This window comes from Cyprinodon tularosa, unplaced genomic scaffold (genome assembly GCF_016077235.1).
Source record: "Cyprinodon tularosa strain WSP-4 unplaced genomic scaffold, ASM1607723v1 ctg1039, whole genome shotgun sequence".
Lineage (NCBI taxonomy): Eukaryota > Metazoa > Chordata > Actinopteri > Cyprinodontiformes > Cyprinodontidae > Cyprinodon > Cyprinodon tularosa.
The window spans coordinates 2,544-29,801 of NW_024037826.1; the positions used below are offsets into that span (position 1 = coordinate 2,544).

The 27,258-nt window shown below is 38.2% G+C and overlaps 1 protein-coding gene across 1 annotated transcript; it reads left to right on the plus strand.

Annotated features, from left to right (window-relative positions):
• Window positions 1-1,513: 1,513 nt before the first annotated feature.
• LOC119781542 (beta-catenin-like protein 1) lies at window positions 1,514-23,541 on the plus strand. Its single transcript, XM_038282042.1, has 3 exons — window positions 1,514-1,673; window positions 3,437-3,509; window positions 23,103-23,541. Exons 1-3 carry the CDS (start codon window positions 1,539-1,541, stop codon window positions 23,189-23,191), a joined length of 297 nt encoding a protein of 98 aa, XP_038137970.1. The 5' UTR covers window positions 1,514-1,538; the 3' UTR covers window positions 23,192-23,541.
• The last annotated feature ends 3,717 nt before the right edge of the window (window positions 23,542-27,258 follow it).

Consider the following 27,258-nt stretch of genomic DNA (forward strand, 5'->3'; position numbering starts at 1 on the left):
CTATCTAAGCGGTCATACCACTTATATCTGCAGACATAAGCCCTGTCGACAGTGGAAATGCATGTAGGTTCTCTGTGTTTTTGATTTATATTTTTGTGATATCAGATCCCTTTGAATTTAAATCTACTTTGACCCCTCAGCAGTGTTAACTAAGTGAAAAATTGAAGAAATAAAACCAGAATTGCCAAAGTTGAAATCAGAATGTGTTTTTTGTTTGTTTTTTTGTTTTTTAGAAATGAAGATTGATTGATCTGTGTGTAATGCACAATTAATAGGAGATCAGGAAGTGTTTGCTTTTGGATGGAAACCTTGTATGTCTAAAACCATTCCTTTACTCTACATTTTGTCAGCTTGTCTGTCTCCTATTTTATTCAATATAATGTTTTGAACTAGATCTGCTATTTTCATAGATTTTGTGAGACACTTTTCTATAATGTATGGTATTATTTGATAAAAAGGTTTATTTAAATTGATTCAAAATTTTCTGCCCAACAGCAATGATGAACTGCACTGCAGCATTATATACCCAGCTATCGTAGTGTTGTTGTTATTGGAAATTGTAAAGGTTAACGGTTTTATGAAGTGCAACATAAAACTTACTTTAAGTTTAGTCGACTAAAACTGACTAAAACTATCACATCGTAATGACTAAAATGTGACTAAAGCTTATAGTAGTTTCCCTCCTGAAGATGAAAACTAAGACTAAATTTAAGATAGATGTTGCATTTCTGCGGTACAGTCATGTAAAAACAATATTAAACCAACCTTATCATAAAAAACAAAGATTAAGCAATGAAGTGTCAATTAATTTGTGAATCTTGTGAATAAATCCGAAATAAAAGTAACATTGAATACCTAAAAGTGCAGTTTTCAGGAACAATCTAGATGATAATCTGAGTACTTAATCTGAGTATAAGAAAGCAGCCAGATAATAACCCTTAAATTATACTCTACTGCTTTTTTGTTATTATTTTGTCTTAAACAATCGATGTAAGATATTTAAGTTAAGAAGAAAAGGACCATGTTTTTTTCTTCTCGATGACTGTATAATGAAAGAATGCAGTTCAGGTAGCTAGATAAGACTTGCATTGATATGTTTGTTATTGTGATGGCTGAACACAGAATCTGGTGGTGTTTCTGTGCCCTTCCAGTAGGTTCTCACCTCAGGCTCTGCTCTCCTCTCTCAGGTTTACCTCTTAATCGCTAATGATGATTAATCTGGACTGGGAGCTTATTGGCAGCATTGTGTTATTGGCACACTGACAGGACTGTTAAGATGAATAACTATGCAAGTGTGCAGAAACGTGTTAGTCAGAGAGTTTTTTTTTTTTTTTAGTTAAATCCATTGATTCTGCATCTGTTTAATGTAGAAAAATGGATTTGTGGGAAAAGGCTTGTAAACCACATCTAAATTACTCAGATTTTTCTAATGTTAGACGCTCCCTTTATCAGACCAAAGCAAATGGAGATTTATTAACAGGCATCAAAAAGCCACAAAGGTGATTCCGAATGTGTTCCTCCTGCCGTGTTTGCAGGACATGGTTCGTCGGGGGGAGATTCTGGACGAAACCATGGAGGACGAGTTCTACCTTCGGCGTCTGGACGCCGGGCTGTTTGTTCTTCAGCTGCTGTGCTATATTATGGTGGAGATCAGCAACTCAGGAGTCTCTCAGGTACGCACCAACACACACATACTGACTTTGGCTTTTTAAATGAGTTTTCTCCCCAATCAATTATCATTAAGGCTTTCGATCAAGTAGCCTGTGGAAGCAGACAGCCATCAGGTTGTTTATGGGCTTGTTGTACCCAATTAGCTCACACAGTTTATACACCGCATCTGAGTCACCTAAACCTGTTAAGGGCTCCTTTTTATTTCTGTCATGAAAAATTAGACACTTTCTAATCACGTTTTGACCAGAAAATATCTTGTGTTCATTTTATACTCTTTAAAGGGAAGTAAAAATCTTTAGGTCCTTTAATTCTTCTTTATTAGACCAACAGTTGGTCTGATATTGACCAAGCCTCCGTGTTTTTATTAGTTATATTGATTGGTTGGTGTGTGCCATTAAATCGGAATTGAAAAAGCAGTTCTGCTCACTTTGTGTGTAAGAAGATATAAATTATAGTTATCCAGGATAGCTCATTAAAAAACAAATAGGTTGAAAACACATCTTAGTTATTTTATCACTAGTTTTAAGGGATGTTAGTCAGATGGGACTATATGTGGTTCTCATATGGACTAAGAGTATGTTTAATACAAATACAAACTGACTAAATGCTGAAGTTTAGGCGAGGTGCATGTTTTTCTTTTAAATGGTGCCACATTTATAATTCATTCTAGGTTAAGCTGTAGAGTTGAGTAGTTTTGTTGCTCAAACTGAGCCTATTTGGCCTCTAATCTCGTCATACTGGTCACCAGTTTGATCACACATTACTGTGGGATGGCATCTCCATCCACCAATGTGGCTGTGTTGGTCTCTACTGTATGAGAGCTGCTCGACCGATAATCCTACAGGATTATCAATAAGGTTTAGTTCAAAGCTGCTGGCAGGCTGTTCCATTTTTAAATTCTCCTACATTTGGAAATAGTCCTTTATCAGCTCTGCTCTGTCTGAGCAAGGGTTCATTCACATCTGAAAGTTGAATTTGTCCCTAAAAGTTAAGGTGTGGGATTGCTACTAGCTGTAGCATCTTGTCTCAATACTTTCTGTATTTAGATTGCCTTCAATTGTTTGTTTTTTTTTTTGGTTTGTTTTTGAGGAAGCACATAGCTACAGTACAGACCACAAATTTGGACACACCTTCTAATTTAAATAGTTTTCATGACTATGAAAATTGATGATTCCCACTGAAGGCATCAAACATATGAATTAACACATGTGGAATTATATACTTAACAAAAAGGTGTGAAAAAAATGAAAATATGTCTTATATTATAGGTTCTTCAGAGTAGCTTTTGCTTTTTGCTCAAGATCCTGCTGAGTTACAGCTGATGAGGCCACTGGCCAAACAGTGAATATCAAATTGTTCACGTCATGTGCCGCCATGTTTGGCACAGTTCAGTGCTGCTCCAGAGGAGGTAACAAAACACAAAACCAGACTAAGTGGAGTTCAGCCGACCAAAGTGGAGCTGGTAGAAACGGCGAAACTCAACTCCACTTCTGAACCCCAAACTTTACCCATAAATATGTTTATCATTAGGTGGCTCGAGCCAAAATGAAGACCCTATTGGATGCGGTAATCTTGGCAACATATATCTTTATCCAATAAGATGTTTATGTTTTTGGTGTTAAATGAGAAACAGACAAATGTAGAAGCTGAGGTCTGTTTTCTTTTTTCCCTCCTTGCTTCAGAGAACATAGTTTAGCACAGCTTCATGTTGGAACAGCAGCTTAAAAACAATCATTGTAATTCAGTTTTCCTTTTCCTTCTTCAGCTTCAGCAGCGGGTTCATCAAATTCTTAATATAAGGGGAGGCTCTGTCAAAGTGGTACGCCACATCATGAGAGGTGAGTACAGCTGTATGCATTAAAACCAGTTTCTGTAAAGTTCTTTTATCCAATAATACACCCTGGTTGTTTAGGCTTCATATTTGCACTCTGTGTGCTTAACATATCATATTTCCAGTTACATAAACACATTTCATAGGTAGGGGTGAAGTGATTTTCTCAGTGAAGAAACCTCAGACTCATACCAAAACTAAGCTTTGACTTATTTTATAGTTTGCTGTGAAGGAAAGTCCAGCTTTATGCAAGTGATGACTCTTAATCTAAAACTGATGGAGATTTTATCAGACATAATTTTTTAAATACGTATTCATCAAATTCATAGAATTATTATTTATTGTAGATAAAAGCTCAACTAAAAGCCATTTCCCCAAAGTAGGCCTCCACTTGGATAAAACAGGAGTGAAGAACTTGGTAACAGTACTAAATAAGTCTCAATTTTCATTCATCTACAGAATATATATACTTGTATTACCTGTAGGGTGTTAATAAAAAAAAAAAAAATTGACAATCATAAAATACATTATTTGTTAGTATGTTTTATGACATCAGAGTTTTCTTATATTTCATCCCTCTTGGAAAATTATGCAAAGTGTTTACAGTTAACAGTCAGGAAAAGTCAATTCAGGTCAAAATAATTGGATTTGGGCCACATTTGTCTGCAATGTGAATGTAGCTCTAGTTAAGTTATGTTATTAAATGAATCTTTCCTTAAGTTTCCTTAAACAATAACTATTACGGTATAACAATGAGAAAAGATATAAAACCTAGTAAATCCCTGAATTCTTTCTAGATGTGCTCTAGAACCCCTCATATCAACCATCCTAAGGCTCATAAACCCCAGCCTGGTTATTTGTTTATTTTTGAATGTATTGAAATTGATCAGTTTCCATTTGTCAAGATTACAATTTAAAACATGTTCAAAGCCTTCAGGCCAGCATTAAATCTGTACGCAACAGTCCAGTGCAGAGCGTTCCTGTAATGTAAAAGTAATCTGAAGGGTTTTGAAAGTCTTACAAGGTTTGATTGCCTGGAGAGTCTTGTTTGCACTTTTGTTGTCAACTGCCCTCCACTAGCAGCTTAGTAGCTGAGTCATTTTACAGTTTCAGCTGAAGTGGAAAAAAAAATCTGGTATTCGGTGTTGCATCTCCTTATTCTTTGTGTCTGCAAGGAAATCAGGATGTTAATCATAGAGAATCCAAACATTTTGACGTTTACTGTGCTTATATGAACAGGCATAAATTATGCATAAGAAACTAGTGGCTGAATTGATTTCACAGGAGAGAAAATTTAAAATTGGTTCCTTTTGGTTTTCGGCAGCAAAAATGACAGACCACATGCACACAACAAGCCTCTAACAGATGCTAACGGTGCAGAATGCAGAAGTTGTAGACATCCATCTTAGACTGTTGAAAATAGTGCAATCTTCAGCCTTGTTAAAAGTTCTTTATCAAATGCTTCCTCAGAATTGAGGTATTCTCACCATTGGTCTTGTACTTTACAAATATTGCAGCAGTGAAATCAGCCTTGCATTTTGGAAAGTGGAGCCTCCTCTCAAGTACTTTCTATGAGCCCTGCTTTTAGCGTAGCAGCAGCTTCTGATGCAATCACGCTATTGAGAGTATTATGTTGCTTTCAATGTCTGCCACTTTACTGTCCCTCTCCATCACAATGATGCATTTAGGTACCAAAACGGTTGGATTTTACCTGAATGGGATATTTATAGAGCCGATGGAATTAGATTAGTACCAATAAGAGTACAGATTTCAGTACCCATCACTTGGCCAAGGCAATATTGCTTCAAAATTGAATCTTCAATTCTTTTCTACCAAATCCGATCAATGCTTTTTTTTTCTCTCTCTCTCTGTTAAATTTCATAGGTAAAATGACTTTATGTTAATTATAAACACTGATGCAGCAGAATTCAAGCTAAGATTATAAATCAATGGTTTATATCAACAAACAATGAAAGTGTAACACAGGCATCCCCAAAGTCGGTCCTCGAGGGCTGCTGTCCTGCAAGTTTTAGAGGTTTCTCTGCTTTAGCACAGTCGATTCTGATGATTGCAGTTGAGCAAAAGCCTGTTAATCAGCTTTCAATTAAAACCAGCTGTGCTGGAGCAGAGAGACCTCTAAAACCTGCAGGACAGCGGCCCTCGAGGACCGACTTTGGGGATGCCTGGTGTAACACCTAAATGTTTGCAGCTTAATCAGCTCTGAGTAGACATCTAAAAACTAAAAGTCATTAACTTATACAAGTCTGAGCTATGGAAGACCAAGGATAGATTGATTGAAAACAATCTAGATTTCCAAAAATAAAATCTTTACACACAGAAAGTTTGACTTATTGATCAATCTGCCAGTTAAATCCTGTTAAAACATCTAAAGGAACCTTTTAAAGATTAATTTGAAATTGAATTGAAATCATGCCGCTTGTTGTGTTCACACGGAATGCATTTTGGGCATCAAAAATGTTTAAACGGCGAAATTTGGACGCCCGGTCAAACAGTGGTCAAGTTGCTTCGACGCTCTGGAAGCTCGGCACTTAAGCTAGAGATCAGCTTGACTTTCTTACTTCATGAGTTGGAAAAATAGTTTTAACACCTTTTAAAGTGACAAAGTCCACCTCCAAACATCTGTGCAGTCAGTTTATCAGGGTTATGATCTTATTAAAATTTGCAGTTCTTGTTCAGAGCGCCAGACCTTCAGCATACAGCCGGGAGGCAGCACTGGAAATCCCTGCTGGGAGCTCTCTGCAGTGGCCAGCCTGTGTGGGATTTCCCACTGCTGTTTGTAACCATTATAAATAGTTTTTAAGGTTTGTGGTAAAAACTGCAAGTACCAGAATTTACAATCAAATATAATAATTTATAAACTGTTTCACCATAGCTAATAAAAAAAATCATTAGTGGAGCAATAATGATCAGAGCTTGCACTCCTTTTAAACCTTTGGATTTGAACCTTTGATATTTTATTTATTTTTGATACGCAGACAGCTCTGCACAAACAATAACAGCATGTGTCTTTCTCCCCCAAAAAACTTCTGGATCAGCTTCTCTAATTGGTTGACGCTCTGGCGTCAAACAGCAAAAGTTCAATTTTCAATTTTCTCCGGCATCAATTCTTGGACACTCTGACGCCAGGATACTTGGATGCGCCGCTCTCGATGCTTTAAATAAGATTATGCATCTAAATCAGAAGCTTTGATGACCAAAACGCATTTGGTCGGACAAGCTGGGCAAGGAGAACATTTATCAGATAGGCGGCCAGCAGACTTGTAACTCTGGAGGATCTGCAGAAAAGTGGAGAGAATATATGTCATATACGGGTAGGTCATGCAATGAAAAAATCTGGGTGGTGGTTAAGTGGTAACAAGAAACCCACTGTGGACACAGGAAAGATCAGATGGCAGAAAACTTTTACTGCTCATTACCACAGATTTATGTTAGGGAGGACTTTCTTCAGCAAAGACATGAAAGGAAGTCATTGCTGATAGAAGATAAATTGAGTTAAATAAAGTTAAGTCCATTAAGAACCTGATAAAGATTCGAAATCGAGGGTAAAGGGTTCTAAACCTACAGCCAAGAGATAATAAATGGCAAGACATGAAATGTTGTGTTCATAGAAGCTCACCAGCTGAGCTTTATAAAGTTTACCACCAGAGGCAAAGTCCAGAAGACTTTAAGGCGATTTTCCTGCCAAAGAAAGTTATTTACGCTGAAGTATTTTATTTCTAGCATTTTACAACCCTCCCAAAGGCTGTTAAGTTTGTCACAACTTGACCAACTGTGGGAAGGTTTTAGGGATGGAAATACTTTTCTGTGGTACTGTGTTCATTTTTATACTGAAACATCTTTAAAGTAAATATTCATGTAGAGCACATCTCATGCCTCTATAGAGACGATGTTATAGTGTGGCAGCTCTGACATGTCTACCGAATATAAAATACCGATGGGAAATAAAGATGTAACTGTAGTAAACGCTGGGAAATACACCCGGGCAGAAGTGTTTATTGGTTTTTATACATACTGGCAGTGTTCAGATGATAAAACTCTACACTCAGATGCTTCCTGGCATGTATATTTGCGCTGCAGTGTAATCAGAGCCTCCCCTGGAGAATGAAACAGACTTGTTTCTGCTTTAACATTCCCAGTCCTGCCGTATTTGTTTTTTTTTTTGTTTGTAGCAGGTGTGTTATTTTTGTCCTTGTGCGCCATCCATCCTTCCTGTTTAATCGTCGGGTACAGCTTGAGCACGAGGCTCCGATCACACACCCTCTGGCCTTTGTGGCGCGTAACGCTGTAGATGGAGTCATCCGTCACACTCGCCAGCAGCCGTGGCACCTCTCAAGTCCTCCAAGCACGTTTGTGTTTGTGCGCACATACGGGAGGATGTTGTTGTGGGTGGCGTCGCTTTAGTGCTCATCTGCATATTTGCATATACTTGTGCCTGGCTTGTCTTCACACTGTTTTTCCTTACTAACACTGTTTTCTGTGTTGATAACTCAGTTTCCACTTTATTAATTACACATTCATGTTTTTGCTCCTGACTTTAGTAACTTTGTTTTTAGGTTGGTATTTCTTTTGCATTTGCTTTCCATGCCTACCTGTAGTGTGATTTTTCCACATCGCTACTAGTTATCTGTCTGTGTCTATTTTAGCCAATGATCAGAGCATCCGATCGCCCTTAATATATTTTTGCCTCTCATTGTGTGTCCTCACCCTTTTCAACAGGCCAACTTCTGCAGACCTTTCCCATTTTAAGTGCTCCTCCTGGTCAGCTTGAAATTGCAGGAAAAGGTTAAGTACATGCAGAGTGGGCCACCGACTGAGCTGTTTTGACCCTTAATGGATTTAGCTGGCCACATTTAAAGCTGCACTGCTGGATGAAGATATCCTCACCCTAATTCTGAGGATGAGAATAACATCCTGTAAGGTCGGGCTTCATTGATGAGGTATTTGGTAGCACAAGGAGAAGATTCAGTCACGATTCACCTCACACATCTCTTGTCTGGATGAGGTTCATAGTTTCCAGTGAGATTCTGACGGGGTGTCAAAAACACTTGTGTTGAGAAAAAAAAAGTGTTGTTTGTGATTCTTTTCAAACGCTCACAGTTTTAGTGCAGATGAAAAATTGCCTTTCTGAGATGTACTCCTTTTTAATTTCCCAAGTTCAGTTGCAATCACTATGTTTTATGAGTCAGACTTGAGTAGAAAAGAAACAAGAACTTCACACTAGAGATCAACAAAAGGGTATTTTAAATGGCAGATTATACTTCTGCATCCGCACGCATCAAATGTCCCTTGGGGTCTGGTCGAGAACCAGTTTTACTGGTATGCTTCTGCACCGTTGGTCTGGAATTTCTAGGGACACACAGCAGTTTCCCGCACAAAGCGCAAGGGGGAAGATATCCGAGAACTCGCAAGAACTTCGGCGGATGGTCATGAGAACTGCGGCGGCGCCGGCGGAATTTTTTATCTTCCAAAAAAACAATGGTGCATCCGCAAGATATCACAATCACAGAGATGGATCTAGAGTTGCTAGACATTGAAGAGGATATATTTATATACTTTGTCTGAGACGTCGTACAAGTGGTTGTAATTTCAAACCTCCTCGATTAACCTTTCCTCGTAGTTGTCCATTGTAGTTGCTCCTCGGTTTTTAATAATGGCGCAACACTTCACCAAATCGCGAAGGACAACCACACAGAGAGACCAGAAAGGCAAACCAAGGACCAATCACAGCTGCTTTTTATCTGTGCACTTCCGCTTGAGGTCAGTGTGGGTTTGCGACCGTCCAACGCATAGTCAGGATTTTTTTGAGGTGTGCGGCGACGGTTGCGGAACCTCTGCACAAGGAGACAGATTTGACGGTTGCAAAGGCTATGCGTCAGAAGCATAAATTGGCCTTAAGGCTACCAACTGATGTGAAGCCACCTGTTAATACATCCCAGAGGCTCTTCAGCAGCTCACCTATCAGATCTCGATTTGTCCCAAAGTTAAACGGCCCTCACCTGCAGCAGCGCACTTTTGCACAGGAAGGCAAAGCATATTTGGGAATTTTGTTTAAACGAAGCCTGTTATAGAGGTTAAATGTTGTTAGTGTGGAACATTCATTTCAGAGACACATTACCCAAAATATTTAGACGTTGGACTAAATTTAATTCAGTTTCCAAAACCAAAAAACAGTGGAAAATGTAAAAGATGAAGAAAAGCCTCCTGCTGACAACTTTGCTCACAACACGACTGGCCCTTTTGTATTCTTCCTTTGCAGACGTGTGGGTTGAAGTTGATTTGTCTGTTGCAGCTTTGGAACAACTTGACTAACTTGATGTGAGAAAAACCAATTATTATCCTGAGTTTGCCGGAGCCTTGTTTTCAACAGCTTGTATTTCTGTGTAGGTGAAGCGATTTTGCAGCTGGTGTCACCTCAGTTATTTTGACATCAGTCTGACTTATCCTTGATTTATGCTGCTGATATCTTGGGTCCGACACATACAGCCAAAATAGCTTTATTTTCCACAATGTACATGATAGAAATTACACAATTATAACAAATGTTGCAAAACTCTCAATTTAAATAACAAATCAGCATAAATATGAAGGTGCAGCAATGTGCTTTGCGTAATCTTAAGGCGTGGCTGCTGAATGCACTTATGCAGTAGTTCCAAAGCTTTTCTTCCTGGACCTTCCTTTTAACAAGAAAGTCTTTGTGCCCCCTTCAATCTCTAACTTTGCTCTAACCTTTTCAAATGTTCAACAAAGAAAAGTCTACAGCAGTAAATTAAATATTGCAATAAAATAAAGTATGATCTAAGTTGTTTCATAGTCACTGAAACTACAGCCTTTAAAATGCAATTATTCAAAGCTTACCTGTTTAATTTACTGTGTGACAGAGTTCAATATTGCTATAAAAAAGTATATTATAACTACGCCCCCTGCAATAACAGATACAGGCCGGCAGACATATTGACCATCGGTACTTCAGACTCTGCTTAGACTTGTACGTTTAAATACTTGATTCTTGACTTGAACTTTTATTATCTGAGATTTTAATCTCTGTTATTGTTTTGTTTTTGCATGTAATCCAGAGTGACACGGATATGTTTCACTGCAAAATATGTGCCCTTCATTTATTAGCAATGTATGTTTGCAACCCGAGGACGTTAATAGCTTAAAACAAAAACAAAAAATTTGCTCAGATATTTTTTCCTCTGTTAAGCTAGCTTTGTCTTTGCAAATACATTTCCAGCTTATCACTACCTGTTTTGTTTTTTTAATTAAAAAATGCTGTCACTGCGCTGCACATTTGGTCATTATTTGATTTAGTGTATTATCAAAAGTTTAATAACAGATTTCACAGATTTGGAACCTAGTTTTATTTTACTGGATTTAAAGTGAGAAAAAACATTCTAGGAATGTTTAAAATTATTTAAACCAACTTAAAAAAATTTTGTTTTTTTTAAGTCGAGCTAGAAAAAAAAAGTTTAAATTATTACGTGATAGACTTGACTTGAATATGAACCTGACTTGGAGTTAACCCTCAAACACTTCAGACCTGACTTACTGGGACTGGAAACTTAAGTGACCTCATCTCTGAGTTGAAGCATTCATTTTTTTTAACTTGATAAAAAACTTGTAGCAAAGCATTTGTTGCGACTTTTACAACAATAACATTAACACTGTGGGTTAACTTGTGCATAAAGTTTACTTAGTTATGTTTCTTTAAACTTAGGTAAATGTCAGAGGTTGCTAAATTCAGAGCCAGAAATTAAAACCCCCAGCTTAGTTCTCCTATTCACTTTACCTGGTGAATCTAAAAATCTCAAACTCAGATCTTGGAGATTCCTGCAGATTTTACATGTATCCCTTGGCCCCAATCAAATGGTTAAACTACCTCAATGGAAGCAGTAAGGTTCTACTATTAAACCTTTATTGGAGTCAGGTGTGGTGAAGCTAAGATGCATGTAAGATTGGCAGGACTGCATTGGCCATAGTTTAAGACCTCTGGTTTAAAATTTAGTCCCTTATTATGTTGTGGAGCTGGACGTTCAAACTGTCCTAATTTTTGTCTAGGCTTTTTACTTCCTGAACCTGGATTAACTCTGTAAATGTTGCATCCCCACCGTCTAAGTTTAGGAGTTTAGTGCCATGTTGACTAAAGTGTGGCGTTATCCATTAATATGAGGAGGTTTGTGTCTGTTTAGCATAATTCTACTCATCAAAAGATTCACTTTAGCCCCACTGGACTCGTTGCTTAGTTTGGTGTAATGAGTACAGACCATCCTTCCTCAATGCAGCAACTTTAAAAAGTGCTACAATTACAATATTGTGGGATTTTCTGAATTAGTCTTTTGCTGCCTTCAACACAAGCAACTGATGCATATTTTAGTGGCTTAAGATGCTAGAAGTGAAGAGTTTGGTGCAACATGTGAAACAAAACAATTACATGTTTCAGTGGTTTTAACGCTTTGCTTGTATTTGTCAGTCTGCCTATAATTGAATTCACTGTGTGAAATAAAAAATGTATAGAAATATGCATGTAGTTAAAAATAAGATTTTTTAACTATATATATATATATATATATATGTCATATACAGGTGCTGGTCATAAAATTAGAATATCATGAAAAAGTAGATTGATTTCAGTAATTCCATTTAAAAAGTGAAACTTGTATATTATATTCATACATTACATACAAACTCATATATTTCAGATGTTTATTTTGTTTAATTTTGATGATTACAAATGACAACAAATGAAAATCTCAAATTCATCATATCAGAAAATTAGAATATTACTGAAGACCAATAAAAACAAAGGATTTATAGAAATGTTGGCCAACTGAAAAGTATGAACATGAAAAGTATGAGCATGTACAGCACTCAGTATTTAGTTGGGCCTCCTTTGGCCTGTATTACTGCAGCAATGCGGCGTGGCATGGAGTCGATCAGTCTGTGGCACTGCTCAGGTGTTATGATAGCCCAGGTTGCTCTAATAGTGGCTTTTAGCTCTTCTGAATTGTTGGGTCTGGTGTATTGCATCTTCTTCTTCACAATACCCCATAGATTTTCTATGGGGTTAAGGTCAGGAGAGTTTGCTGGCCAATTAAGAACAGGGATACCATGGTCCTTCAACCAGGTACTGGTAGCTTTGGCACTGTGTGCAGGTGCCAAGTCCTGTTAGAAAATGAAATCTGCATCTCCAAAAAGTTGGTCAGCTGCAGGAAGCATGAAGTGCTCTAAAACTTCCTGGTATGTGGCTGCGTTGACCCTGGACCTCAGGAAACACAATGGACCAACACCAGCAGATGACATGGCACCCCAAACCATCACTGACTGTGGAAACTTTACACTGGACTTCAAGCAACGTGGATGAAGTGCCTCTCTTCTTTTCCTCCAGACTCTGGGACCTTGATTTCCAAAGGAAATGCAAAATTTACTTTCATCAGAGAACATGACTTTGGACCACTCACCAGCAGTCCAGTCCTGTTTCTCTTTAGCCCAGGCAAGACGCTTCTGACGCTGTCTGTGGTTCAAGAGTGGCTTGACACAAGGAATGCGACAGCAGAAACCCATGTCTTTCATACGTCTGTGTGTGGTGGTTCTTGAAGCACTCACTCCAGCTGCAGTCCACTCTTTGTGAATCTCCCCCACATTTTTGAATGGGTTTTGTTTCACAATCCTCTCCAGGGTGCGGTTATCTCTCTTGCTTGTACACTTTTTTCGACCACATCTTTTCCTTCCCTTCGCCTCTCTATTAATGTGCTTGGACACTGAGCTCTGTGAACAGCCAGCCTCTTTAGCGATGACCTTTTGTGTCTTGCCCTCCTTGTGCAAGGTGTCGATGGTCGTCTTTTGGACAACTGTCAAGTCAGCAGTCTTCCCCATGATTGTGTAGCCTATAGAACTAGACTGAAAGACCATTTAAAGGCTTTTGCAGGTGGTTTGAGTTAATTAGCTGATTAGAGTGTGGCACCAGGGGCCATCAATTTTGAACCTTTTCACAATATTCTAATTTTCTGATATGATGAATTTGAGATTTTCATTTGTTGTCATTTGTAATCATCAAAATTAAACAAAATAAACATCTGAAATATATGAGTTTGTATGTAATGTATGAATATAATATACAAGTTTCACTTTTTAAATGGAATTACTGAAATCAATCTACTTTTTCATGATATTCTAATTTTATGACCAGCACCTGTACTGTTTATTTAAGGGCTGGGCAATCTACTGTACCACACAGTTTTAAGCAGAAAATGATGTACATTTACCACTGACTGTTGACATGGGTGTAAAGTAATGTTTTTTTTTTACTTAAGGACTTGATGTTTTTAAAATCAAATGTTGTCTGATATATATCTGCTAAGAATATCAGAATTAGATGTAAAACTGATTTAATCTTCCCTAAAAAGGACATTTCGAAAAAAGCACTTTTTTTATTAATCGACTGCATACGTTAATTTAAAGTCTTTATGATAGCGGTTATATTTTTCATAGCATTTATTTGTTAAGGGAACAGAGGCTGAACGACTTCGTGGCTCGGAGCTTTCAGCACTTCCCTGCATCGTCTCTGACTCCTGTTCTGGTGCCGTGTTTTAAATGACAGATGTGGTTCCATCTGCAGCTGTAACCTCAGTCAGAGTCCCTCACTGTGTCCCCTTCCTTGGCTGCAGTTGCAGAAACGGCTCCTGGAAACGATTCCGCTTGTATTCGTGGCAGATCAGTCCTAGTCACTGACCTGAGTAATGGCAATGCTCACGACTGTATTGTCCTCTACCGTGTTGCCGTGGTGACAGGAGGAGAGGGTAGCAGCACGTTGAAGAAAAGCTTTGGCAGGGAGTTGAGGAGTCACTGAATCTCTGACCTTTCTGTATGTATGGCTGACTGCAGAGCCATTCATAGACACGGAGGCGCAGTAACGGGTTCAGAATGACAGGCCGGCGGTAAAAGAGGCTGTAGGATCTCATGTTTTTATTGACTCTCCTCATCTCTGTCCTTTTAGAACTCATTGAGCCATAAAATTCGGCCATTTTTAGGCTGGTGCATGCAATGCTGAATGTCTCCGTCCTCTAGTCCAATTCTTCGTCCCTGTGTCTTTATGCACTCCTGCCTAAACTTTCATAGCTTAGTTTCTATGATGGTGGCCTGTCAGACTGTAATTTCATTCCACACAGTGACCTCCATCTTCGGGCTCGGGCTACTCTCACAGTTTGCCTTCTGACCTGAGCAGTACTGAAAACTTCTCAAAAAACCCATCACGTAGCCTGCAGGTCTGCTTTTTCCTCAAGCTCTGCATCCATGCACTCTTCCTGCTTTTTGCAGCTTTTTTAAAGGTTATCCTTGAAATTAAAACCTCCAATATCTCCGCTAGAAGCCTGACTCTCCTAAATGTCATTTTGCTGCATATGTAAGGAAAAAGTGATGCATTATTTGTTTCTTGCTCCAACTCAGACCTGGTAGCTTAACTAGATAGATTTTAGAAATATTTATTATAGAACAATGAGCTAATGGTCCGGGCAGACTGGGCTACATTGACATATTTTTAGTTTCGGTTTAGTTCAGATATAAATTCGGTTTTATAGCAAAAACACATTTTCAACTAAAAAAATGTTGATACAGCGGATGTTTCGTTGTAACTTTAAAAAAAATATTTTTAAACATTTATTATTCATCATTATAAATTGGAACTTGTTTTTTTTTATCAGAAACTGCATCCAATTTAGAACGTCCATGTTTGTTTCTGGATTAAATTCTGCTGATGGTGGCTGTTTTTTTTTTTCTTTTTGTTTTTTTTTTCTTTTTTTTTTTCTTAAGGGTTTTTAGCTTTGCCTGATCTCTCTGGCAGGTTACCACTGGTTCTGAGAAGAGTTTCCTAATCCCATGTCTAATTAAAGCTACAGTGTGTAATAATTACAGGGATATACAGTCAGAAATGTAATATATTATACATAACTATGTTATTTATCATCATCTACGAGCTCAGCCTCTTAACCTTAATATTTGCGTTGCCTTAAAATTCGTTATTTATAATTACATAGGAGCGGGTCTCGCGGCCATGGAGGCAGACATTTTTGCGCTACGGCAGCGCAGAGCCAACAAACTAGCGATTGCGAGATCGCCCATTACAATAACATGCTGCGTGATGATGCTGTTACTCTCCAGTATACTTATTCAGCAACGTCCCTGACGTTTCACAGGTAATGATTCAGTAATTTTCTGTAAAATGATTTTCTGGATATATACCCCGGTTACTTCTCTCCGGCTCCTTTGTAGATCTTCAAGCCTTTCCTCCTCTGCTCTAGTCACCCCGCTGGCACCTCTCCCTCGCCTGGCCCTGGCTGCACGCCCACCCCGGCCTCTCTGCCCTCTTCCTCGCCCTCTTCCTCGCCTTGTAACCCCCGTGCCACAAACAAGACTTGGACTTTGTAAACGGGGAATATATATTCTTCCAGCGAACACAATCTCGCTGTTAAACTAATGACTACAATTACTTCATCTGTTTATATCACCATGCAAAGCAGCTTACCAAAACGTCACAACGATGTAGAAGAAATAACGGGTATATTTATTATCTTAAGTCTACATGAAATCTATACCCTACACAGACTAATGAAATACTATCTGTAAAATTATCTATGTAAACAAACCTCATCACTTGAGAAGGTAGGTGATGTGGACGTCGTGGAAGACATTTTGTCCTGTAACGCTCGCCGTACTGTGGGGGGGAGAAGCGGTGGGGGGAGATGTTCATGTTGCTGCGGTCTGCAGTCTGGACGTTAGATGTCGCTGAAAATTATACACTGTAGCTTTAAGCACAAATTTTCCATTTTACACTGTGCAACAACGCAAAATTGTCACTATATCCATTTTGTATTGTCACACAGACTCCCTTATGTTATGAACAAGTAGCTTTTTGGTTGTTTAAATACGCTGCTCTTAATAACAGTTTAAACACGCACTTTATTCGTGGCAGACCTTCTATGTTGTGTCATTCAGGATGCTTTACTAATGATCTCACACGTCTCATGGGGAAGTTTATCTTTTTATTCTCTTGTTAAATGATGAAAAGTAGGATTCAGCAGAGAAAATAATCTGAACCAAACCTCTGCTGTCAGTCGCTGTAGTTTTAGCAGATTTTCCGTCTGATCTTGATGGTTTTCAGACAGAAACGATTTTGACGCTGCCTTTCTTTGGATGTCGTCTTTGAATAACTGAGCACCCAGATGCACTTGCACCCAGATTTTGTTAAAAGCAAGTTTCAATTTGAAGCCAATTTTAATCAAGCTTTGCGCTGGTGTTGGCATCATTTTGTTGAGAACCTACCAGGAGGACAGATTCTGGCTTTTGTTAGGCATTAAAGTTGTATACTTGTATTATATGCCTGTAAAAAAAAGACTGGAAACCAACCAACTGATCTCTAAGTATTCATCCGACGCTGTTACAAAGTTAAGTCTGTTAACAGTGATGGATGCTAGTTAAATAAAATCCTTTAAGCTGCTGATTTCAGGATTTTATGTTGGACCCAAAAAACAAGGATCAGTAAAAGTCATTTTGAATTTTTTTGTGTAATTGATTTGGGTCTTACAAAAAACAAATCAAAATGACTTTTGTTGATTTGTGTTTTTCGGACCCAACATTTTTGTAATTGATTTGGGTCTTCTACGATGGACTGGCGACCTGTCCAGGATGTACCCTGCCTCTCACCCATAAGACATCTGGGGATAGGCACCAGCACCCCTCAGGATTTGGGATAAGCGTGAGAGAAAATGGATGGATGGATTTGGGTCTCACATTTAAATTATTTATAAAAAGGTCTTAAAAGTAGAACAGGGTTTCTGCGGGGTAATTAAAAGTAATTAAATTCTATTTTTTTTTTACTGAGGCCTTAGTTGGCATTAAAAATCATTAAATGTGATTATAGTGGCATTTAAAATGCTTTATTTTCATCAGATATATCAGATAAAAATGGTTCCGCGTGTTTGTGCGGAACTGCTTCTGGTTGATCGTAAAGCTGTATGTTCGGAAAAGAAGCTTGAGGCAGAGAAAAAGCTAGAGAATGGGGAAAATGCAAATTTCAACAAAAGTGGCTTGCAAACAGGAATTTGGGACATGGCTGCAGCCTGCCAACGGTAAAAGTAGAAGGAGTTTGCTGTGTTTTTATGTATATATATTAGTGCTGTCAAAATTATCGCGTTAACGCGAGGCCATTTTAACGGCGATAATTTTTTTAACGTGAGATTAACGCTATGTGGTTTTATGGTACAATTTTCCAAGTACATCCCGCTGCAGCCTGCGGGAAGGCGGGGCTATTTTCCCCCAGTCTATGCATTTTCCATAGGCTTCGAGAGCGGAGCTCCTCAAGGGAAAAAGACGCTCATACACTGGGTGACGCTAGTGCCTTTTCTTTAAGCCCCACCACCAACAAACAAGTTGAGTGTCTGGTAACTAGTAGCAACCTGAAATACGCTGAGAAAACAGATTACTGAGGTGAAATGGAATCTGCTACGGCACTCTTGCTGTCTGTGTACGCCACAGGTCGGTATGTGTGTGTGTGTGTGTGTGTGTGGGTGGGTGGGTGTGTGTGTGTTCTCATTTTTGTTAAGAGGCTGAAAAGTAACTTTCTAGAGCATAGACTACCTCCATCTAGTAATGTCGGTCTATTGATTTTGATGTATTGATTGAAAATTGTTCATTATTACCTTGGTTAATTAACATCTAATGTTAACTGTACTACATTCTATAGCAGTAGGGTAAAATGCTTGTCTTTGTTCAAAAGACTGTATTAACTGTAAAGACTGTCTTTTACATCAGCCTGTTTTCAGGGCCTTTTTTTTTGGCTACATATTTGTTATTTTTTGCTACATGCCTCCCCATCTTCTTGCCATATGTTTCTATGGCATAAATCAGTATCTGTGACCTGTTTTCATTTAAAAAAAAGAACATTGGCACAAACCTAGCCTGTATGTATTTTTTGTATGTCATCGAGAGTATTTAAATGATTTTCAATCAGGAAAAAAATTTGCGATTAAAATGCGATTAATCGCGAGTTAACTTAGGCATTGATGCGATTAATCGCGATTAAAAAAATTTAATCGATTGACAGCACTAATATATATATATCTTGCCCATAGACAGCTGGAGATAGGCACCAGCACCCCTCCCAACCCTACTTGGGATTAAGCGTGTCAGAAATGGATGGATGGGTGGAGATTAAATTAGAGTTACTCAGTCCTGTATAAACCCTGTAGAAAATGTAACTTTCAAAAACAGTCTAAGCTGAAATAAGGAGAATTTGAAACTCAGATTCAGCCGTTATACGGTCCAAAATACGAGGCCAAAGTTGCTACAGCCAGCATTCCATCATTCTGTTCTAAATATGAAAAGTCAAGTATTATTTGTTCTCTATATCTGTAAAGTCTTTTCTTAGTCCCATTTCATCTGCCATCATCTTGTATTTACAGTCTGGCAATGTAAAAGCATCTCTTCCTTCAGGAGAAAAAAAAATGACAGCCGTTCCTCACTCTCCTAAAACCTGCAGGCTTTAGTCAGGAAAGCTTTTTTTTATTCTATTGTCTCTGCAGTGTCTCCAGGAGAGAAAAACTGTTTTTTTTTTCCTCTCCTTCTTTCTGTCTCTGGGTTTAATGTCTAATCCCTCCTTCAGAGGCAGAACGGATGCACGGATTCCACCGAGGCTGCGGCAGCTGCAACTTCCTCTTTCTGCACATTAGACTCACAAATCGACCGTCGAACAGTCTCAAAGGCCTTGTGTGGGAGGCAGAAACACAAAATGAGGAAAACAATGGAAATGTTCGGCAGCACACAGAGAAGCTCTGCAGAATGTAGCAGGACCTGTTTCTGTTTTCAGTGTCTATTTAGGCTGAAGTGTTTCTCTAAAGGAGAAGAATCTGATGCAGAATAATGAACAGACTATAGATGGCCTGGGAAGCTTTTATGAACTATCTGATTTCAAGTTATTTAAGTTTCTGCTCCTCTATTAAAACAATAAAATATTTAAATTGGGCCATTTGATGCTACAGAAGCTTTTTTACCTCTTATAGAAACACAATCTACTCATTATTTGAGTTTAATGAAGCTTTAGCATCTGCTGAGACATCAAATAAGAGCCTGCTTAGGTCATTTCTAAGGAATATCGGTTCAGTTACAGCGCCACAAACGTAAAAAAAGCTTTCCGTATTCAGACATTTTTAATATGATCTTTGTTTTTTTTAATCTGAAAGAGATTCCGTCTCCATTTTTCAGACAAATGGTCTGCTGATGTTGCTGTTGTCTGCTATTAAAGGAAACAGCATTAAGATGTCAGGTTGCTGTCTGAAAAAGACCAAATGAGGAATCAGCTGATTGAGAAACGGATTCATGAATAACCTATGATGCTGATCTTAATTTGTTCTCCCTCTGTGAAGTCAAATATTAAGGCTATTTTTTGTTCTTTTTAGTTTTGCTTCACTCAGCACTATTTACTGTTTGTCATCAGTAATGAGTCTGCATCATCAGGGCGGCTTCGAATAACTTCCTTAAAAATATAACGTTTGTGTTTTTATCTGTTAAATCAAATGATAATCAAGTAACATCTGAAATATTGCATGCAATAGAATAAAAATGCCTGTGGAAATGTTCAGTCATTGGGGTCATAACAACCACAAACAGGCTTAAAATGGAAGGCAAACTGGCTTTGGTCAAGTGTTTGAAAACTCCTCAATACCCATATAACTCAAATAAAAGCCTAAAATGTAAATGTTTACATGGATGCCAAAAGTCTGCATTAAAGGAATAGAACACCCAAAACATGATTAGCCTTCATTTTCTACTCACCCCCATGCTGAACAACACTCTGGAGTACTTTTTTGATATCTCAAATGCATCTGGAGATCTGGGAGGCTTCTTGCTGTCTGCTGACATTCAAATAATGGAGGTCTATGGCGCCCGAGACAGAAAGGTCCATAAAAGTCCACAAAAACGTGTCAATATTCCTCCATACTGCTCGTCCAATGTAATCCAAGTGTCCTGAGTTGGTAGCGTCCATAATTTACTCGAAACGAAGTCATTTAGAATGTTTTTAGAGCATAAACAGTAGTGTATAGGATTTCCTAATAGCGCGTTCATGACGCTACGGAAGCCGGCAGACCAAACCAGATGAAAGTGCGCATTCAGCGTCTGCTCTGCCAATAATGCAAGCGTAGAAGAAGAAATGTGCTGTTTACCTGTGCAAAGAAAGAAACAACGAAAGAAAAATGTCTGAGGACTTCAATGTTGAGGAAGAGCATGAGTTCTTTGCCGAGCTGAATGCGCTGGTTTGGTCTGCCGGCTTCCGTAGCGTCATGAACGCGCCGGCGCGCGCTTTCAGGAAATCCTATACACTACTGTTTATGCTCTAAAAACATTCTAAATGACTTCGTTTCGAGTAAATTCTGGATGCTACCCACTCAGGACACTTGGAATACATTGGACGACCAGTATGGAGGAATATTGACACGTTTTTTGTGGACTTTTATGGACCTTTCTGTCTCGGTCACCATAGACCTCCATTATTTGAATGTCAGCAGACAGCAAGAAGCCTCCCAGATCTCCAGATGCATTTGAGATATCAAAAAAGTACTCCAGAGTGTTGTTCAGCATGGAGGTGAGTAGAAAATGAAGGCTAATCATGTTTTGGGTGTACTATTCCTTTAAGACCTGATAACTGTGGAGTTATTCCTGTGAATTTGTTGTATATTTTAAAGCAGAAATTAATCATAAAACAACAGGTTACTTCATCAGTACCTCAGCCTTACCATCTGATGTAAACACTTTTATTTATTCCCCCTCTGTAAAAAAGTTACAGACCCCTGCTTTGTACATTAAAGTTAGCAGAGCTGCTGAGGCTGTTTAGCCATTTGAATCGGGTGTGAGGAGCAAAGGCCGCCTCTAAAAGTTTGAGACCGCTGGTGGAAGATTGTCCTTTTTGAAATTGCTGTTATACTTAAACAGACACTAGATTCAGCTGTAGGTAGAAAGTAAACATTCTTCCTTTTTTTTTTTTTTTTTTTTTTGTTTCTCAGGTATTTTGCATTTTGTGAAATTAAAGCGGAAGTGTGACGAGCTGAGATTAGCTGCTTAATTAGCTGGGGTAGCTGCCTGGGTACTGAGCTGCAGATTTATCTACTAAAGCACATGCTAACTTTTTTTTTTTCTTTTTCCTTGTTTGGACCATTTTGTGTAAAATGACTTGTAAAAAAAGAAGACAGCTGATGGCTGTTTTTCTCTGACCAGATCAGATTATTTTGTCTTCATTTAAACTGATGTCACTGTTTACTGTCTGAGCATTCATGCTGGCCTGTTGAAAGTTGCTTCTATCCAACGTCTGAATATTAGGAAATGAAAAAGATAACTTGTTGAACAGAAAGTCCTGTCCCGACTTTGAGGTTTCTGCTCCTTTAAACAGTTTATGCATTAGGATACTAGGTGTGGAACTCAGTGTCCTGCTGTATCAACATGGGATAAGTTATTTCTCCTGTAAAGTTGCCTTTTTTTTCTTTTTCTTTTTGTTAGAGCTGCAACCAACGATTTTTTTGAAAATAGATTAACATGTTCAGTATTTTTCTAATAATCGATTCATAATTGGATAGCCAAAGGGTTTTTTTTTTTTTATATAAAAGTAAACCAGGTGAAACAAAATGTTCCACTTGAGGAGTTCTGGATAGAGCATATTGACGGAAAAAATAATATTTTTATTTTAAATGCAAAGTGTATATAAAATATATATACAGGGGGATATCTGAGGGAAGTAATTCTTTCTGTAGACGCCACGTGTTCACAGGGAAAGCCTAACTTAGTCTATTTCACTGCAGCACACAATGCAGTGTGGGTGTGATGACTCTAAGGCAGCACATGACACAGATACTACAAAAGATGTTACAGAGAAAAGCCCTTCAATTCCTCAAGTGTTTAGCTATGAGAGACACATCGTTCACTTCAATAATAAGCCACCTATTGGAGGCTTTGCTGGGTATTCAAATCAATAAAATTATTAGGGTAACCACATTTTTGCACCTGTCAAGTTTTGTTTTAATGTGTATTGCACATTTTCTGTTAGTCCAATAAAACTGAAATCCTTACTGAAATATTACTTTGTCCATCAGTTAATAGATATATTAAACTGAAATAGCTGTTGCAAACATCCAAATATTTAGAAATAAAAATTGTTAAGAATAATAGGGGTGCCCAAACCTTTTTATATGACTGATTAGGCAAGAACTAAAGGAAATCAACAGGCATAAGAAAATCCAAACATTGTTTTATTTAAAGATTATATAAATATGATAGATGTTTCTCTTTATTAAATAAAAATTTTTGGACTTCTCTTTAAATATTGTGACTTTCCATGATCCTCGTGTTTAAAGAATTAAATAACAAATCCTGATGGACGTGTCTGCAGAGGTCTGAACTTCCAATTTAGGATGTCCATCGTCACATCCTCACAGTCTCCTGGCCATCCTTCTTCTGGTCTGGATGTTCTGATTAAAGCTCCAGCAACTCAAGGCCTTTGCTGTCAAACTAGCTAATCCTCTGGTTTTACTTTGGTCTTTTGCAGAATACGCAGAGAGCATTGGAGATGGAAAGAGCGAGGAGTTCAAAGAAGCTGAGCGGAAGAGGATCATGGACCTTGCGGACAACTTTTAATCTTTCTTTCCCACACAGACGGAGAAACCCATCCAGGCAGACAGATTAGTTACATTCCAGACAGGTGAAGCCAAACTTTACTAAAACAGAAAAGAAAAAATAATCAAAAATGTCCTGTAAAGAATTGAAGTAGGGGTAGCTTTTCTCTTTTTGCCTCAATCTCTCACACTGAAACTGAATATATGCAATCCGTCTGCTTAAATAAATAATCATTGATTAAATTGTTTGCTCAGACAACTAGCTCGACCGAAACAGAAAACCAACATGATTACATCTCCTCCCCCATTTAACCTGTTTGTTTTTTTGAATTTAGCTGTAAACTATTTTCTAATAAAACACTTGGTATTAAACTCCTGCCTCCCTGTGCATCTTTTTTTTTTATTAATGTCACGGTTTACAAAGTGAGACGTGCGCTGCGTCCTGATAGTCTGCACGCATGAATCTCATTACATTCCCCTTGATTATTGTTGCACAGCGAGCAGCGGCGCAGGAGAGCGGGGAGCTTCGTTGGCAGATTTCCTCGCTGCGTGAGAATCCTCAGAAACCCAACCTACTTGTGCTGGTTTTTCTGGGAACCCACCCACGGATGGATCTCAGCAGTCTCCCCCCAAGCTCTCGTCTCACTCCTGCCTCTCTTTGTGATGCGGCTCGCGTCGATGTGGGGGTGTATTATAGTACAGCTGTATACACAAACAAATCCCCTGTTATTCTGCCTGCCTTGTGTACCAGACTATTTGATCTGTGCTTTCTTTACACTTTGAAGCCAAAAAAACACATTTTAATTACTGTTGCTTTAGAAATCAGTACAGTGTAGATATTTATATAGATTCCACCCACTTAAACTTGTTTTAGTATCTATTTTTAGTCAGAACCTTTACTTCCTCCTGACATCAGGCAGATTTTAGTGTCCTTTGCTAAATATATAAAGATGAGATTTAATTTTATCAGAGTGCAGAGAGCTTCTTGATCAGAGAACCGGTTCCCTGCTGTCACCAATAAGCAGCTAGTGGTGCTGCTCTCCGTCTGATGCTTGACTTTCTGACCCAGCAGCAGAAGCGAAGCTTCATTACTGTAACTGGAAAGGTGGTTCTAGATGGAAAAGATGCACTTAACCTATGTAGTTTTACTGATCTAAGTTTAGATTTCCATTTTCTACAATGATATTTTAAAGGTGTTTTTCTATTCTTTTTATATTTTCTCATTAACGCATTAAACGCAATAACAAGTATAAATTCCATTTATAACAAAATTTCTGAACTAAAAGTGGAAAAATTCAGGATAAACACGCTCTTCTCATTCTAGTCTGAATTGTTTGGCAAACAGAAAATTCAGTACAGAAAAATTACTGTGTCCCAGAGATTGCAGTTTTTCATTTTCTAAAAGACCCCCCCCACACACACACACCACCGCCACCACCATTTTTTATTATAAAAAATGTTTATATAAACATTTTTTATAATAAATTTTTTTATATATAGAAACACATTTTTATTATTAAAAAATGTTTTTTATATATAATATATAATAAAATAAACATTTTTTTATATTATAAAAAAAAAGTAAAAAAAAAAAAACGTACTCCGAGAACTCACGCTGCGGTTTGAAAGTGTAATTGCTAGTTTAACTGGTGTTAGAACAGGAACCGTGCTTCAAAGCACAGTTTCTGATTTAAAGGTTTAAAACCCTTTATAGGGCAAGTCACCGTTTTTGATTACTTGCATACTGCTTACAAATGGAGCCCCCCCCCCGTCCCTCAGTGAGGTCTAGAAGCACAAGATCTATATCCAGCCATTCAGCAAAGATGCTGCTACATGGCTGTGTATCTTATTTTGGCATTTGACCAATTAGATGAGCCCTTGAATGATATATTACCTACTGTAAATTAAGTTGAAAAAGTGAAGAAAAAAGTTAAAAAGTTTAAAGTAATTCTAGTTAACAATTAAATTTAGGTTAATAAAACTAAAAAAATGTACCGGTAAGTGCCGGTATCAGCATTATTGCCTCTAAGGTTATGTTGTACAAAAAAACCCTGTTTCTTTCTGAGTGTTTTTCATGAATTTCTTATAGAAGCACTTTTGTTATTTTTTTTTAAATATATTTGGGTGAGTTGGCCTTTTCTTGATATTACATTGACATTCATTTTTGCCATCAAATACCCATATTTTTTTAATGTTACAAAGGTAATAAGGTCTTGTCCTTGGCTTGACATTTTGATTTTCAAAGTATTTCACTGAGTGTCCTATAAAGGGTTAAGCATAATACATTTTGAAATTAAAATAAGCTAAATAACTTTTTAAGGCAAAAACTAATGAAACAAAACTCTACCTTTAAATTCATGATTTGTGGAACTTGCTCATAATAAAACCTGACCCCTGTAGAAGTATTTCTTTTCATTTATTTTTGTAGTTAGATGTTGAGTAAATCTAACTAATCTAAATTACGGAATAATAGGATTTTAAGGATTCCTGAAAGTTGGAATTGTATTGCTAAGACCTAAACAAAGTTTTAGAATGATACATTGGTGAATTTTGTTAGCTTAGCTCTAATAACTATAAATCTCAATGTAGTGGAGCATTCCCTTCAGACTCCAAACCTTAACTAGACATCTGCAAAAGTGATGCCAGCATTTCATAATCCCAACTTTTTCTTTATCAAGAAAAATACCCTACCCTCCATATCAGATCTTCATGTGCAACAACATAAGATGACTCACAGCGGCACATTACTAACTCACCAGATAATTGCAAACCCATTCCAGCGCCGGGTAAATGCATAAAAGAAAGGAACTTGTGCATATAGCAAACTCCTCAAACTTTCTTCAGCTGATTCAAAATAAACCTGAATAATTTTTGGACCAAAGGAAGAGTGATCAAAAGGTAATCTACCTCGAAACCAATCCGGCTCTAAATCTTGGCGTAATTATGGAGTCCGACCTGAACCTTCAGAGGCTCATCAAGACAGTAACAAATCTTCAGGATTAATGTATCAGCAGGACCTTAAAAATATAATGCATGCATTCATTTTTATTAGCAGTGATAACAGAACAGTTTCTTCAGAGGACTGCCTTAAATGTCTAAAACAACAGCAGCAGGTGATCCAGAGTGCTGCTGCCTGCATCCTCACTAAAGTTACAATAGTGGAGCACATCACCTCAGTTTGAAAAACACCCCACTGCCTCCCAGTCTCTCATAGTAAATAAACTACTTCTACAGTATAAGTCACTGAATGACTGAGCTCCTAAATACATTACAGACTCGTTGTCAGTGGATCAACCACCCACACCTCTCAGGTCTTTTATCTTAAATCTACTTTGCTTACACATAACCAAACATGGCGAAGAAGCCTTTTGTCTTAATGTTCCACTAATCTGAAATAAGCTTCCAAAAAAAAAAATAATAATAAAATTAAACGCAAAAACATCACAATCCCTTATGTTGCTGGAGTGTCTGAAAAGCTCAAGAGGATTTTCTCCAAACACAAGATCCCAGTACATTTCAAGCCAAACCAAACCCTTAAACAGAGGCTAGTGCATCCTAAAGATAAAACCCCCAGACCGAATATGAGCGGAGTGGTATATGCTGTTCAGTGCAGCGAGGAATGCTCTGATCTTTATATTGGCGAAACAAAACAACCTCTCCACAGACGCATGGCCCAACACAGAAGAGCGGCCGCCTCTGGACAAGACTCCGCAGTACACCTACACCTTGTGGACAAAGGACATTCTTTTGAGGACCAGAATGTCCATATTCTGGATAAAGAAAATAGGTGGTTTGAGAGGGGCGTGAAGGAAGCCATCTATGTTAAGAGAGAAAAACCAACTTTAAACAGAGGTGGTGGACTCAGATTCCAGCTTCCAAAAACATACAATTCAATCATAGACATGATCCCTTCCAGATATCACCAAACCCCCCACCCCATCACAGAGGAACAAGGGACCTACCCGCCCCAGCCGGTGAACAATACCTCCTTAACGACCAACCCTTAACAATCATAGACAGGTTTCAGGTATTACAGGAGACAATCCCCCCCCTTAATGGCAATCCCCCCTTTAACGACCGACCCCTAGA